At 36.8% G+C, this 17,311-nt stretch overlaps 1 protein-coding gene across 4 annotated transcripts in view; it reads right to left on the bottom strand.

Annotated features, from left to right (window-relative positions):
• Nucleotides 1-17,311, bottom strand: part of LOC150107791 (tectonic-like complex member MKS1) — a 289,973-nt gene that overhangs the window by 97,522 nt on the left and 175,140 nt on the right. For all 4 annotated transcript variants that reach the window (XM_090391544.1, XM_090391542.1, XM_090391543.1 and 1 more), the window contains one exon: nucleotides 13,966-14,033. In XM_090391544.1, the coding sequence (XP_090247670.1) occupies nucleotides 13,966-14,033 (68 nt within the window). The remainder of the gene's footprint in view (nucleotides 1-13,965; nucleotides 14,034-17,311) is intronic.

A 17,311-nucleotide genomic window follows, 5' to 3' on the forward strand; every position in this document is an offset into this window, starting at 1 on the left:
AATCAAATTCTTCTAATAAATTAGATAGGTTGTCTAATTTACTAGAATTAGTTACTACTTATCTTAAGATCAGCTAACATTTTAAATAACCTTTCTTGACTGTCTAAATATAGGTTTTTGTTGTCTTTCTATTTCCAATTTAATAAAATTTTTAAGGATTTCTAATTCATTAGACTTTATAGATTTTGTTTTATATCCCTTTTCTGATATTTAACATCCATAGTTTGATTTATATCCTTAAAATCTTTGACATTTTTCTCCTTTTTAATTAAAGTAGATTTTTGACTTTCTTTCTGACTATTACATGCTGCAGTCTTGTAATGGAACCGTTTTGTTCCAAACAATGTACTTGTTTGGAATTAGAGGATCAGTATATATCTTAAGGCCTTTCCTCTCTTTTACTAACAAATTTATAACATTCTTCGAAATTTTGAATTTTTTTCTTATAAGCTAATTCCTTTAATTCATCTTTTAGACCTACCCTAAACTGATGAAATATAGCCCATTTGAAATGTGATTTCTCATAAGCTGTGACTCTTAACTCATGAGCTATAGGCAGCAATCTGTTATAATACTCGGAAAATTATTTCTTTATTAACCTTGGATGCACTCATGTAACTTCCATAGATTTGGATTTTCATCTCTAACATTTGAAAACTACTTGAGAAATGGTTGAGAAGAATTGCGGAAGAAAAGCTTGGTGAAGAACAAGCTGGATTCAGGCCAAATAGAGGCTGTCAGGATCAGATCTTCAGTTACGACAAATAGTCGAGAAAGCATGGGGATATAACAAAGATCTGTATTTAAGTTTTGTCAATTTGGAAAAGGCATATGACAAGGTGCCAAGAGAGAAGCTATTCAATACTCTGCAGTTATATGGTGTCAATGGGGCATTATATCAAGCAATACTTAGTCTTTATTTGAGTGGTAAGTCAGCAGTTAGAATTGAAGGAAGTACAGGAAGATGGTCTAATGTTAAATCTGGTGTGAGACAAGGATGTACATTATCCCCTCTGTTATTCATTATCTATATGGATCACATTATGAAGGAAAGTGGTATATCAAAATTGGAGATGTTAATGTCAGCTCTTTGCTTTATGCGGATGATGTTATACTTCTAAATAAATTCGCTACAAGCTGCAAGATTCTCTGACTAAATTGAAAAGCTGTTGTGATAGATATGGTATGAAGGTCAGCAATAAAAAGACAAAGACAATGAAAATAGGCAGAATCATTGAAAATGTCAACTGTGTTGTGAATGGAGAACCTGTGGAAGAAGTTAAACATTTCAGCTACTTAGGCACGATTTTTACTGAAGATGGTAAATTAAATATAGAAATAGACAACAGAATCAGCAAAGCCGGTATGGTGGGAAGTCAATTGAATAAATTCATATGGAATAAGAGAGAAATTAATCGGAACACTAAATTAGCTGTATACAAGACAGTGTTCAAACCAGTTTTAACTTATGGATCTGAGAGCTGGGTCAGAAGTAAAACACTTGACCAAAGACTAGAGACCGCAGATATGAGAGTCCTGAGAAAGATTAGAGGCATGAACAGATGACATCAATGGCAATATCATATTAAAAACGAGGATATTAGGAAAGAACTTGACATTGTCAACATCCAGGAATGCATTAGCAGAGCTAATCTCAGGTGGTATGGTCACTTAAACAGAATGGGCGAGGAAAGATTAGCAAAACAAGTGTTCTCTGCCAGGTTGGCAGCAAAACAACTCAGAGGAAGACCAAGATATAGGTGGATTGATTTGGTACAAAGTGCCTTAGACGATAGAAATATGAGATCTGATAATGTTGGAGTCTTGACAAGTAACAGACTGATTTGGAGGAAAATTGTAGATAGGAAGGTAGTAATGATGTAATTTTTGTCATGTAGTACTATCATATCCTGTACACCCCTTGAGGGTACGTGGCAGGAATTTGATGATGATGATGACATTTGAAAACTCTGAAATTAGTAAATTCTTAAAATAATTGTAATCTGTAGTATCCATTAACACAGGTGAAGTATTCAAAAAGGTTTTTGCCTTCCCTACTAACCTATTTCTAAGAATTATTAACAAATGAAATTCTGAATATTTTCCTGTTTCTTTAAAGTTTCTCTGCATAATTAAAATATATCACTCAATATTTTCATTATCATGACCAGAAATTGTGGGACTCACAAGATTAGGAATAACTGTTTAAAAAAAATTCACCATCTTCAATTACATTTAAATTAACAGCTTCATTCTGATTTTCACAATCCAGTTTCTGTTTATCAAAAGGATAAATATAAACTTTAAGATACTGAAGTCAAAACCAATTCTGTGAATTGACTGCACCAACTTGTTATATTTGTAAGCTTGATTGCTCCAATTATGTTATTCCCCACTTAAATCCAACCTATATATTAAAGCCAGCCATGGAGTAGGATAACAATGTTTTGTATATATATTAATATTTATTTTATTTTTTATTTTTCATTGGTTAGGATGTTTCAGATTTGTATCTGTGATGGTGCATTGACTTCAAGATCAGCATGCTGTGTTCATCAAAATAGTAAAATATTTACTGTAAGCATAGAATTATATACAATAGATGCAATTCTTTATAATAGGCAATTCTCTCTAAGGAGATCTAACATTGCATTTCTCTATACAATTATAATTAGTAATTTAATTTCTACTATTCTATATATCTAACTTTTAAATACATGTAAAACATTAAATGGCCATTCTAAGAATTACTCAATATGAGCCTCAAAGAAAATTCCTTCACTTTCTGATTCCCACAGTTAAATTCAAGAATAAAAAACTTATTGTTTAATACTGACCATATACAAATGTTTTAACATTCTTTGCCTACCAGTTTCGCTAGCAAACTGTCTAGCTTTTTCAAGGCATTGACGGAAAAGTATAAAAAATACTAGTAAATGCAAATTGAAAGGAACATAAAAATGTTGTAAACACTCTCGTAGCAAAGGTTTCATGTTCGCATGACAGAGACTGGGTGGACAGTGTTCTTAATCATTATCATGAATGCGTGTTTGTTGTAAACGCATAATGTGATTACTAGCTAGCTGTAGTTCAGATGGATTTTGAGAGAGGATGAGAGGTTTTTCCATGAACTGTTAAGAATAGTACCCTGGTTTCTGTTGAGGTTTCCACCAGTTTTTAACACTACTGCGGCTTCCTTGAATAAACAATGTCTATAATCGTCATCTAAATATGGCATGGAGCTATTTTGCCACTCTATCGTGTGGTTAGATGCACAGAAATGATGTGCTAAGCTGAAAGAAATACTTCTGTTGTGGTTTACATCGCCAACATGCTCTCTCTGTCTGATCTCCAAACACCATGAAGTTTGTCTGATGTAGGCGAGACCACAGGAGCAAGGAATGTGATATACTCCTGGATATTACATTCCTTGTCTTTTGGTGATCCTAAAAAATGTTTGATTGCTGGTGGTTGGTTTGAAGATCACTCTGATGTTGTGGGCTTTTAGTATTCTGGCTATTTGATAAGAAATTGACTTGATGAAGGGAATCATTACAGTAGAAATGTGCTGGGAGTTTGGTTCATCTTGTCTGGGATTGTCACCATATAGATATTTTTTGATGATGTTCGGAGGGTATCCATTTTGGAAGTTTATTTTTCACTTGGTTAGAGTATAATAAATTTAGTTTAATCCTTTATCCAAGTGTGAGCAAACAAAGTTTGCTCACACTTGGATAAAGGATTAAAGGATCTTCATATAAAGGATCTTCAGGACTGGGGTAAGGTGGTGGTGTACCACCTTACCCCAGTCCTGAAGATACTTTCAGGTGCAAACTTTGTTTGCTCACACTTGGATAAAGGATTAAACTAAATTTATGGTATCCATTTTGTGATAATGTTTTGGCTATTAGCGAGATTTCAGTCTGTGTATCCTCCTTCTGATATCCTCCTCTTCTGATATATATATAGTAATCACATTATGCATTTACAACAAACACGCATGCGTGATAATGATTAAGAACAATAAGTCCACTCAATCTCTGTCACATGAACGTGCAACCTTAGCTACTAGAGTGTTTACAACGTTTTTATGTCCCTTTCAATTTGCATTTACTAGTATTTTTTATACTTTTCCGTCAACACCTTGAAAAGCTAGACAGTTTGCTAGCGAAACTGGTAGGCAAAGAATGTTAAAATATTTGTATATGGTCAGTATTAAACAATAAGTTTTTTATACTTAACTTTCAAACGACCAAATATGTTTAATTTGAACAGTTTAATAGTTAAATTCAGTTCTAAGGAAATAACATAAAATACTTTATTAAACAAATAAGCATAGCATTCAACTAAAAGTTCTGTAGTTTCACTTGATCATATGGAAATTTCCTTTATAGCATCTATTTTATCTGAAATTCCTTAAATACAGTAGCTAATCCATTCTTCTAGGCTTACACGGTGATCCGAATACATTTTGGAAAATTATGGAGACAACTGCCATGTTTGAGTAAAACTTTAGTTTAATATAAACCAAAATCCACATTCGACTTTTCAACCTTTATATCAAGGTCATCTTCTGGAGCATATATACTATATACAGAGAAACAAGCTGCACTACGATCTACATGGTTTGTTAAAATTACTGACCGACTGTTACAACAATTATTGGCCTGACCTCTGGTGAAAAAAAAAACTTACTACATCAACACTAGCCTATTATTAATATTATCTATTGGTTGTAAAATTACATTGGGAGCAAACAATAAGTCTATATATATATATATTAACACCATGATTATACATATAAATTCCAACCAGTTGGTATGGAATGGTTTCCAATACTAGCTGAAGGTTGTCTAGATCCCGTTCCTGGATACACTGGTCACACGTCTTCCTTCAGGCAGTCTATCCTTCATGGTCTACCACAAACTGATTCATACCACCACCCATCACAAAAATATGGAGTCATTAACACCCTTAAAAACAGAGCTATAACAATTTGCTCTAACCAGCAAGCTCTGAAACAGGAACTAAAAATCATCAGCAACACATTCATAAAAAATGGCTATAACAAAAATACTATTAATAAAGTACTTCATAAAACATCATCAAAAAAGAATCTAGATTACAGTAAAACCATAGCCATCCCATACATTAAAGGGCTATCAAAAAAAATCAACAGAATCCTACACCATTATAATCTCAATGCCACCTTTAAACCACCTACAAAACTTAAAAACATATTCAACTCCTCTAAGGATCCTCTCCTCCCATTGGCACATCCTGGAGTTTATTGCATCCACTGCACCTGTAACTTACCATACATTGGTGAAACAGGAAGTACAATCCCTATACGTAAGAAAGAACACATAAGACACATTAAATATAACCATTTTGGTAAAGGCCTCTCAGATCACGCTCTCAACACCTTACACCAAACTGACTGGAAAAGTACCCACTCTTTACATTACAAAAACCTGGTATGAAAGAAAATTGAAGGAAAATAAAATTGAAGAATTCTGATAAACCACCCAAATAGCAACAATAATGGTGGCATGAAAATTCCAAGAATCTGGATGGCACACATTCAGCCTACTTAATATTTAGTATCCAGCATACTTCAGGACTCTAAGCAACCTTCAGCTAGTATTGGAAACCATTCCATACCAACTGGTTGGAATTTATATGTATAATCATGGTGTTAATATATATATATATATATATATATATAGACTTGTTGTTGCTCGCAATGTAATTTTACAACCAATAGATAATATTAATAACAGGACTCTAGCATTGATGTAGTAAGTAGTAAGCCCACCTCCTACACTATCTTGAAAACACTCACCAAATAAATGACCGCCAGTATGGATTCCACCACTGCCGATCAACAGGAGAGCTACTCACATACGTCACCCATCTCTGGACAAATGCTATGGAGAGATTTGGCGAATCTCAAGTGGTTGCACTAGATATCTCCAAAGCCTTTGACCGGGTCTGGCACAAATGCCTACTAGGCAAACTATCATCATTCGGTCTGACCCAGGACTTCTGTAGGTGGATTGCCAGTTTTCTGTCTGGACGCACACTGTGTGTGATGGTGGATGGCTCCCTATCCTCGCACCACTCAATTAATGCTGGGGTCCCACAAGGTTCTGTCCTCTCACCAACCCTGTTCCTGCTGTACATCAATGACCTACTGCAATTGACCTCCAACCCAATACACAGTTTTGCAGATGACAGCACACTACACTTCTCGCTTGCATTTGATAAACCTTACCCTACACAACTCACCTCATCCTACAGAACATCAACCACCACCACCCTCAACTCCAATCTCCAAGCCATTCTACAATGGGGTTCGGATAACCTCATAAATTTCAACGCCAACAAAACCTAGTTCTGTACTATTTCCCATAAAAAAGAACAACCTTTTCCCAGTATCCTTTTTGGCGATACCCAAATTTCCAGACAGCCTGAGATCTCGCTCCTCGGAATCACCCTCACATCAAACCTCTCCTGGTACAAACACATCTCAAACATTGCATCCTCAGCCTCAAAAAAACTAGGATTTCTCTTCCACTCAAGATGTTACTTCACCCCTGAACAGCTATTAACATTATACAAGTCACAAATCCGCCCAACTATTGAATACTACTCCCACATATGGGGTGGGTCCCCTAAAAGCTCTCTCAAAATGCTCGACTCAATACAGAGGAGGGCAATTAGACTTATCAATGATCCATCCCTTACCAACTCGCTCTCCCCACTTTCACATAGACGTTTGGTCTCTGCAGTCAGTATATTCTACAAATATTTCCATGGGAAATGCTCATCCGAAATAACATCAATAATTCCCCAGCTCAGTACTAAGCTCATTGGAACACATACAGCTGCTGCACAACATCCCTTCACAGTACACCTAGAAACAAACAGAACAAATTTCTTTTCCTCTTCCTTCATTCCTGCAACTGCTGCACTGTGGAGCAGTCTCCCACCTGCTGTGTTTCCCAATGAATACAATTTAAAGTCATTCAAATCAAATGTAAACAAATTCCTCCTTTCCCAACTCACCATCCATACACGGTACTAATGTACTACTGGTTCACCAATCAACCTCCTGGGCCCAACATAAAAATAAAATAAAATAAAAGTTTTTTTTTTTTTTTTTTCATCAGAGGTCAGGGCAATAATTGTTGTAATGGTTGGTCAGTAACTTTAACAAACCATGTAGATTGTAGTGCAGCTTGTTTCTCTGTATATATGCTCCAGAAGATGACCTCGATATAAAGGTCGAAACGTCGAATGTGGATTTTGGTTTATATTAAACTAAAGTTTTACTCAAACACGGTAGTTGTCTCCATAATTTTCCAAAATGTATACAGTAGCTAAAGATCTCACTTGATCAATATATTTGAATATGTCTTCTAACTTTCTTAATGCATCTTTCTTTCATTTTACTGAAGTAGGCATGAAGAATAATCACTCAATGGGAATATATTAATTGAGCAGTTCCAAATGTATTTCCAATAAAAGAAACTTTACTGCACATTCCCTCTTGATCCTTGGAACATATACGAAGGCTTGATAATTATACTGTCTTTCAATTATTAAATTCAAAATTCCTCCTTGGAGAGTAGTTGAAGATGCATATAAAATCTTTTCCAAGATTAAAGAACTTAACTTGGTAGTTTATGAGACCTTTTCAGCTCTTCTTCCTTGCTTGCCTACTCTTTGCTTACTATTGTGCACAAATACCCGAAGTGTAAGAAATAAAAGAGAAAAGTTTTACCATTGGTCAGCTCAACTTGGACAAAAATTATTAGCATCAGCAAGAGCTGGTTGTCAGAGAACGATGTAGTTACAGGGATAAAATGTAATGGATGTTGTATTTTATGAGAAGATGGAAGAAATAGGGCAGGAGAAGGGATATTATTAATGATAACTGAAGAACTTCAACCAACAAAAATGGTGTGAGATAGAAGCCAATAGGACAAAATATATTGCTGGTTGCTGCTATAGACCTGAGAGTCCAGAAGAAGATGTGGACAACATGCATCAGCAGATTAGCACAATGAGTGCAGGCTGAGCAATTATCATGGGAGACTTCAACTATGGTGATATAGATTGGAAAGAGGAAAGAGCACATGGCAAAATGGAAATTGAATTTATACAGTTAACTAAGGGATAATTACTTGAAACAGTGTGTGATGGAAGGGACTAGGGGGGTTTGAGAGTGTCATTATCATCATCATCAAATTCCTGCCATGTACCCTCAAGGGGTGTACAGGATATGATAATACTACATGAAAAATTTACATCATTACTAACTTCCTATCTACAATTTTCCTCCAAATCAGTCTGTTGCTTGTCAAGACTCCAACATTATCAGATCTCATATTTCTATCATCTAAGGCACTTTGTACCAAATCAATCCACCTATATCTTGGTCTTCCTCTGGGTCATTTTGCTGCCAACCTGGCAGAGAACACTTATTTTGCTAATCTTTCTTCGCCCATTCTGTTTAAGTGACCATACCACCACAGATTAGCTCTGCTAACGTATTCCTGGATGCTGACAATGTCAAGTTCTTTTCCTAATATCCTCGTTTTTAATATGATATTGCCATTGATGCCATCTGTTCACGCCTATAATCTTTCTCAGGACTCTCATGTCTGCGGTCTCTAGTCTTTGGTCAAGTGTTTTACTTCTGACCCAGCTCTCAGATCCATAAGTTAAAACTGGTTTGAACACTGTCTTGTATACAGCTAATTTAGTGTTCTGACTAATTTCTCTCTTATTCCATATGAATTTATTCAATTGACTTCCCACCATACCGGCTTTGCTGATTCTGTTGTCTATTTCTATATTTAATTTACCATCTTCAGTAAAAATCTCGTGCCTAAGTAGCTGAAATGTTTCACTTCTTCCACAGGTTCTCCATTCACAACACAGTTGACATTTTCAATGATTCTGCCTATTTTCATTGTCTTTGTCTTTTTATTGCTGACCTTCATACCATATCTATTACAACAGCTTTTCAATTTAGTCAGAGAATCTTGCAGCTTGTAGCGAATTTATTTAGAAGTATAACATCATCTGCATAAAGCAAAGAGCTGACATTAACATCTCCAATTTTGATATCATGTTTAATACCACTTTCCTTCATAATGTGATCCATATAGATAATGAATAACAGAGGGGATAATGTACATCCTTGTCTCACACCAGATTTAACATTAAACCATCTTCCTGTACTTCCTTCAATTCTAACTGCTGACTTACAACTCAAATAAAGACTAAGCATTGCTTGATATAATGCCCCACTGACACCATATAACTGTAGCGTATTGAATAGCTTCTCTCTTGGCACCTTGTCATATGCCTTTTCCAAATCGACAAAACTTAAATACAGATCTCTGTTATATTCCCATGCTTTCTTGACTATTTTTCGTAAAGTGAAGATCTGATCCTGACAGCCTCTATTTGGCCTGAATCCAGCTTGTTCTTCACCAAGCTTTTCTTCCACACAATTCTTCTCAACCGTTTCTCAAGTATACTTGCATAGATCTTGCCAGAAACACTCAGTAGGGAAATACCTCTGTAATTCTCACATTCAGTTTTATTTCCCTTTTTATATATGGGTACTATGAGAGCTCTACTCCATTCATTGGGAATTCGTCCCTCTGTCCAGGCTTTCTGAACCATGCAATGCAGCCACTGTAAGACTCTTATACCACCACACTTCAGCATTTCTGGTCAAATATCATCTACTCCTGCTGCCTTTCCACATTTCAAGCCTTTGATGGCTTTTTCTACTTCAAGTATGGATATGTATTCCTGACTGCATGCCTGGTCAGTGTTTTTTACCACTGTGCTGTCATCAAAAATTATTAGCATCAGCAAGAGCTGATTGTCAGAGAATGATGTAGTTACAGGGATAAAATGTAATGGATATTGTATTTTATGAGAAGATGGAAGAAATAGGGCAGACAAAGGGGTATTATTAATGATAACTGGAGAACTTCAACCAACAAAAATGGTGTGAGATAGAGGCCAATAGGACAAAATATATTGCTGGTTGCTGCTATAGACCTGTCCAGAAGAAGATGTGGACAACATGCATCAGCAGATTAGCACAATGAGTGCAGGCTGAGCAATTATCATGGGAGACTTCAACTATGGTGATATAGATTGGAAGGAGGAAAGGGCACATGGCAAAATGGAAATTGAATTTATACAGTTACTAAGGGATAATTACCTGAAAGAGCGTGTGATGGAAGGGACTAGGGGGGTTTGAGAGTGTTGGATTTGATAATAGAAGATCTATCTATCTATAACTGCAGTAGCAACTCTACCTCCGATCAGGCAAAGTGACCATGCAGTCTTGTACTGGGAGGTTGCTCAATATGCGGAAATTTCAGTCAAGAAAGGGTTTATGTGGAACTACAAAGCTGGTGATTTTGACACACTTAGGAGGCAACTTGGAGTAGTGCCATGGCATAAGAAACTACATGGAATGAATGTTATTAGTGCATGTGAAGTGGTCAAGGACTGTTGGAGCAAAGCAGTATCAGAGTAGGGATTAAGTGTAGGGACTAACAATATAAAGCAGGAGCTGCAAGAAAAAGAAAGCATTGTGGAAGAATATGAACAACAAGGTGATCAGCATGCCCATGAGCAGTATAAAGCACAAGCAAGAAGGATAACTAGTATGGTAAGAAAGGCTAAATCAGATTTCAAGCGAAAATTAGCTGAGCAAGCCAAAGTAAATCCAAAAGAATTTTTTCACTATGTAGCAAGTAAAAGAAAGAATGATTATGGAAACATAATATTACTCAGTAGTGATGGTAGGAAAGATACAGAAGTAGAGGAAATGGTTCAGTTACTAAGTGATCACTTCGCAAGGGTATATCATCCAGGTGGTACTTTGCAGTTACTGAGGTGAGAGACTGATGTGAGCATTGAGGTAGCTGAACTGGAGGTACTCAGTATATTGAAAAAATATCAATGTGAATATAGCAGTGGGCCTGGATGGTATGTCTGCTTGTGTTCTACTAGAATGTTCTACATTAATCCAAATATCAGCTCTGGCAAGGTTCCAAGGGAGTAGAAAGAGGGTAAGGCAGTTCCATTACATAAAGGTGGCTCCAAAGTAGAAATAGCAAATTACAGACCAATTAGTATCTCTGGAGTGATGACTAAAGTGTTGAAAAAGTTGGTTAAAAGTAAAATTAAGGAATGGGTGGATAGTAATACGATAAACCAGGGGTCGGCAACCTTTTCAGGCTCGCAGGCCACATTCATCTTTTATTTTTAATAATAGGGCTGCAAGCATTTAATTATTAATAATTAATTAAACGTTTATATTGATCTTAAAAAAACACAGAAATATTTAAAGGATGAGATATGAATCAAGCATGAAAATGAAACTCAATGAAAAATTATTATCAAGTAAAAATAAAGTAATACAGGATGTTTCAAAAAGAATGACCCGATTTCAAATAATTATATTTAATAATGAAAATGTGGTACAGTTACAAAATAAATTATCAAGTATGAAGTAAGGCCTAAAGTTTCACTCACCACAATTACAAATGGTACAAGTCGCATTAATTTGTGGTTTGTGGTGCACAGATATACAATTTTCAAATCGGGACATTCTTTTTGAAACACCCTGTATAGTTTATGTATCACAATATGTGTGTCTCCCTGCTTAATGTACCTTTTGTGATTGTTTTCCCTTAGCCAAATTATCTAGATCCACTTTATAACTTGAGGTACAAATTCGAATCGAAGCATGCAAATGTTCATCAGTTAGTTGAGAAGAAAATTTTACTGGCCACATGCCATTTAAGTATGTGGCCAGTAAACCTTTTATGGGCTGCCAAAAGCACATGTTTGGGCCGCATGCGGCCTGTGGGCTGCCAGTTACCGACTCCTGTGATAAACTATAGGGGGTAGCATGGCTTTGTAAAAGGTAGGTTCTGCCTCAGTAATTTATTCACATTTTATAATAAGGTGATAGCAGAATTTTGGCATTCTGTCAAATGTCTTTGACATTTGACAGAATAACATGGAAAACTATTACATAAGTTGGAGGCAGTGCTAACATTACAATGGCGCAAATAAGAAGTTAATCAGGTGATATGCAAATTAATAAAAAATTGCAAGACATTCATTAATTATGCAATCTCAGTCCCCTCTAACAACATTAATTGACTACTGTGCACAGATTTGGTCATCTGCATTGGGAGGTGGTGGAGAGGATTCCGATATGAGTGACTGAGATGGTGATAGATCTCTGGAATGTTCACTATGAGGATAGACTGAGGGGTGTGGATTGCAAAGTTTAGGTGACAAGCAGAGGAGAGGGGATATGATAGAAACTTATAAGTTACTAAAGGGATTCTATAAGATTGACAAAGAAATTTTTCAATACACGGAAGTAGGGGGAAAACAAGGGATCACACTTGGAGGTTGTCTAAGAGTGGGGTTAGTAAGGGTGTGCTGGCTAGGTTCTTTACTTGGAGAGTGGTGAATGAACAGAATGGATTACCAGAGGTGGTTGTGAGTCCCCGACAGTGAATAGTTTTATGGAGATGTATGATATGTATTGTGTTAATGGATAGAATGGGTCACCTGCATTGAATCTTTTTACCCCATAGAGTGCCTATATAAATAATAATAATTGTTTTTGTTACTCAGCAACAGCTGTTCTAAAAAATCAACAACTAATGTGCATGTCCATTACCAAGATTCAAAGCAAAATTCAAGTGATAAAATGGCTGCCATTCCTACAATGCTAGTATGCTGTACACTAATAGTGACATATGCACACTCTATAAACAAACATACAATAATATACACAGTGTTATTAGTAAATGCAAACAGATTTTTTTATATTTTTTTAGATTATCTTATAATGTAACAGAAATGCATTACTCATTAATGAATTTTTTACTCGGCATATATAATACCAAAAATGAACATAACAAGTAAAAAACGATTATGTGAGATTTTTACACTCACACATGCCAAACTTCAAGATCATCTTCAACCAGTGCCTTAAACACTCATCTTTATACGATCACTCACTGGTGTGAGGATATTCTGGTCACCTTCAGTGCCTCCAAAATGCAGTCTTGCCTTTTCTCTCAGAATAGGGATTTCAGCTTGCCTACCCTTATCCTCAATAATATACAAATCACCAGACAGGATGAGATCTCTCTTTGCTTGGACTAATATTTACCCCAGCCTCTTCTGCCATAAACACATTGTATCAACAGCTTCCTCAGCATCCAAAAAAACTAGACATTCTCTTCTTCTCAAGAAGCTATTTAAAACTCCCACAACTACTAACATTGTAGAAATCCCAAATCTGCCCATCTTTAGAATACCAAAACTTCTTCTTTCTGAATCCTCACCTGCATTGAACATATGGTACTAAGGTGCTTATAGGTTCTTTGACCTGCCATGTGTGGAATCAATATAAAAAAAATGCAATACTGTAATAGTATTCTGTACATAGCAGGAATATGATAATGATGATAATATTAATAATTCATTTTTAATACATTTTTGGGCATGACAATAAGATATGATAATAAATATGAGTGACATGATAACAGATATTACTTAGCCTAACACAATAATAAACCCTATGTTTGTATATAAACTTAATGGTTCTTAAGTATTACAACTGATTTCCTGATATATAAAAACTGCTTATAATTATTGTACATGTTATTACATATTCACTACTTGCTTGTTTGTGGGAACAACATGTCAAACAAAACTGCTGCAGATCATCCATAGTAATTACAGATTGTTTATTAATTTAAGGTATTGAAAAATTTTGGTCAGTTCTAGAAATACATGCAATATTTTAATTATTTATAACATAATAAAAATACTCCCTTTAAATATGTTTAAAACAAATATTTAAAATAGAGAATAAAAAAACACCTTGTCTTCTACTTTTGTAAAACAAGTCTGTGTAACTCCATCAGTATCACCATCAGATGAAATCCAGTCTGAAAAAATAACAAATAATATGTTTAAGTGTTTTAGTATGGTTTTTATATTAGACGAATCACAAATAATTTTAGCTAAGTAAAGTAATGCATACTAATCATAACAGTATCAGAGAAGCACACTTAAATAAGATAACTACAAGAAGGGATGCATTATGTTGGAGGTTTAATGGATTTTTTACAACACTCAAAAAGAATTAAAATAGAATTTAATACTTCCTATATTTCGTCCTAGTCACTAGGACATCTACGGGGATTACAAAGACAATTAATGTAACATGCACACAAAAACTTACAATACTAAGCCCAACCACGTGGGTGACAATACAGTCCTATCTAGGTGGAGCGCCCTCTAAGGGCAGTTGTAGGTGGCCTGAAATGTAAGGTGGGACCTCTGGTGATGACTGTTTCCCAAATCTTCGGAAGCTTAATGCAACCGTATTTGTTAAGATTTGGTTGGTTTTTGAGAGCTGCTGCTGCTTCTAAGAAAAGTCTCTCTTTCTTGAATTTGCTGTGGTGGAGCATGGCGGTTTTCTTCCATGATACTCTGTGGGTGGTGTCCAAAACGTGGTCAGCCAAGCCTGAATGGCCATAGTTGTGTTTAACGATGTACGACTTGTGTTCCTCCAGGCAGATAGATGCTGATCTGCCTGTCTGTCCAAAGTACGCAAGCTTACAGGAACAGGGTACTTTGTAAACTCCAGGCAGAGAGAGAGGAGGGAGCTGATCTTTTGTAGAACGGATAAGGGTAGCCAGTTTGCGGTAAGGCTTATATGCTGTGTGTAGGTTATACTTTTTTAGTATCTTGGCTATTTTTTCCAAAGTGCCACGGATGTAGGGTATGGTGATGGCATTTTTTAAGTTTTTGAAGTTTTTATGTGCATGTTACATTAATTGTCTTTGTAATCCCCGTAGATGTCCTAGTGACTAGGCCGAAATATAGGAAGTATTAAATTCTATTTTAATTCTTTTTGAGTGTTGTAAAAAATCCATTAAACCTCCAACATAATGTCCTCACAGCACTTAAGCCTCTACACAAGAATTCTAATCATCCATGGAGAAGAGTTAGCACACAAATCCAAACAATACGGTAAGTCAAAACTACGACTATCTAGACAACTTAATAGGCTGGCCTTTTTAAAAAGATGTCGGGATACAAGAGTGATACCGAAATGTGTTAAAATGAAGATCAATTTCCGTTCCAAAAAAGCACTCCGGATATACAAACGTGCCAGCTTAGCATTACTACGCGAGCAAATCGCCTCTACTCGTGCCGCCCTCGCAGTGACGAACGCCGCCATTGGCTTCTTACAAGCGGAGCTCTCCACCGTTCTTAACCCTGAACTTTGGTCAATTCTCTCTGACATTTCGGAAACTTCTGCACAGAGAGAATTTCAGAAAATAAAAAACAAACACGTCAAGAAATACAACAACCTGGTTAAAGACAAGCCACAACCACAAATTCAACCGCTCCAGACAGTAATAAACCTCTCATCCAAAAGGCTCAACGATGATGCCATCAGCGCAATTTGCCTCGGCCGTAATTTTGCCGTCGCCCCGAAAGAAGTGCCGGTACTCGATGTAATGGTTAACGTCGAACGGGGAATCGGTCGCTTACCGTCGGAGGTAGCCAACAACATCAGACTCGACGTAGCCAACATCCTCGTTCACTCTTCGCCTCCAAAAAGTAACTTATCTTATTCCCAACGCATGGCTCTCCAGAAACTACGCAAAGAAAAAAGTATCGTCATCACCAGAGCGGATAAAGGTAATGCCACAGTTGTCCTTAATACCAGCGAATACAATCGTAAAATGAACATTATCCTCCGCGATCGCGCTACCTACATCCTGCTAGAACACGACCCCACAAAAACGCAAGTTAAGAAATTAAAAATCTTACTTAAAAAAGTAACCTCCTGGCCCCCCGACGTCAAGAAAAAACTTAAACCTTTCCGCTCCCGTCCCCCCCGAATATACGGTTTACCAAAAATCCACAAACCTAATTCCCCACTCAGACCTATAGTAGATGCCACCAATGCACCTTGTTACAGACTGTCTAAACAGCTGGCCAACTCTCTGTCCCCCCTCACCGGAAATTCAGCTTCCTATATAAAAAACTCGACCCACTTTAAAGCCCTCACAGAAAATTTAACCTTGAATAATACAGACATATTAGTAAGCTTTGATATCTCCTCCTTGTTTACCAATATTCCCTTAACTGACACTTTATCTCTCTTCGAAAACGATTTTCCCTCTGACATCTTAGATCTCTTTTCCTTTGCCATCAACTCTGGGTATTTCGCTTGGAATAACAAAATCTACAAGCAGATAGAGGGAACTGCCATGGGCTCCCCCCTCTCACCCCCCTTGCCAATTTCTATATGGAAGATTTCGAAAAACGAGCCATAGATTCAGCCCCACTCAAACCGTCTATCTGGCTTAGATATGTAGATGATGTGTTCTCTATTTGGCCTCATGGCCCAGACACGTTAGATTCCTTCCTTGGTCATCTCAATAGCCTACATCCAAGAATCCAGTTTACTATGGAAAAGGAAAAGAACAATTGTTTACCCTTCCTAGACACCTTAGTCACACGCCTGCCTAATGATACACTTGCCTTCACTGTATACAGAAAACCCACACACACAGGCAGATACATTCACAAACTCTCCCACCACCACCCCTTACAACAATATGGCATCATTAAAACCCTTACCAAGAGAGCCCACAATCTTTGTTCCAGTGGAACTGCCCTCACTACTGAGCTTAACCACATACACAGAACTTTCCTCTCCAATGGCTACAGCGAACACAGCATCAAAAAAATAATAAATTCCTCCCCCATTCCCTGTCCCTCTCTTCAACAAGAATTCAAAAATGCCATCACCATACCCTACATCCGTGGCACTTTGGAAAAAATAGCCAAGATACTAAAAAAGTATAACCTACACACAGCATATAAGCCTTACCGCAAACTGGCTACCCTTATCCGTTCTACAATAGATCAGCTCCCTCCTCTCTCTCTGCCTGGAGTTTACAAAGTACCCTGTTCCTGTAAGCTTGCGTACTTTGGACAGACAGGCAGATCAGCATCCATCCGCCTGGAGGAACACAAGTCGTACATCGTTAAACACAACTATGGCCATTCAGGCTTGGCTGACCACGTTTTGGACACCACCCACAGAGTATCATGGAAGAAAACCGCCATGCTCCACCACAGCAAATTCAAGAAAGAGAGACTTTTCTTAGAAGCAGCAGCAGCTCTCAAAAACCAACCA

This window comes from Typopeltis vanoorti, chromosome 4, assembly GCF_054136105.1.
Source record: "Typopeltis vanoorti isolate ZY-2024b chromosome 4, IOZ_Tvanoo_1.0, whole genome shotgun sequence".
Taxonomy (NCBI): Eukaryota; Metazoa; Arthropoda; class Arachnida; order Uropygi; family Thelyphonidae; genus Typopeltis; species Typopeltis vanoorti.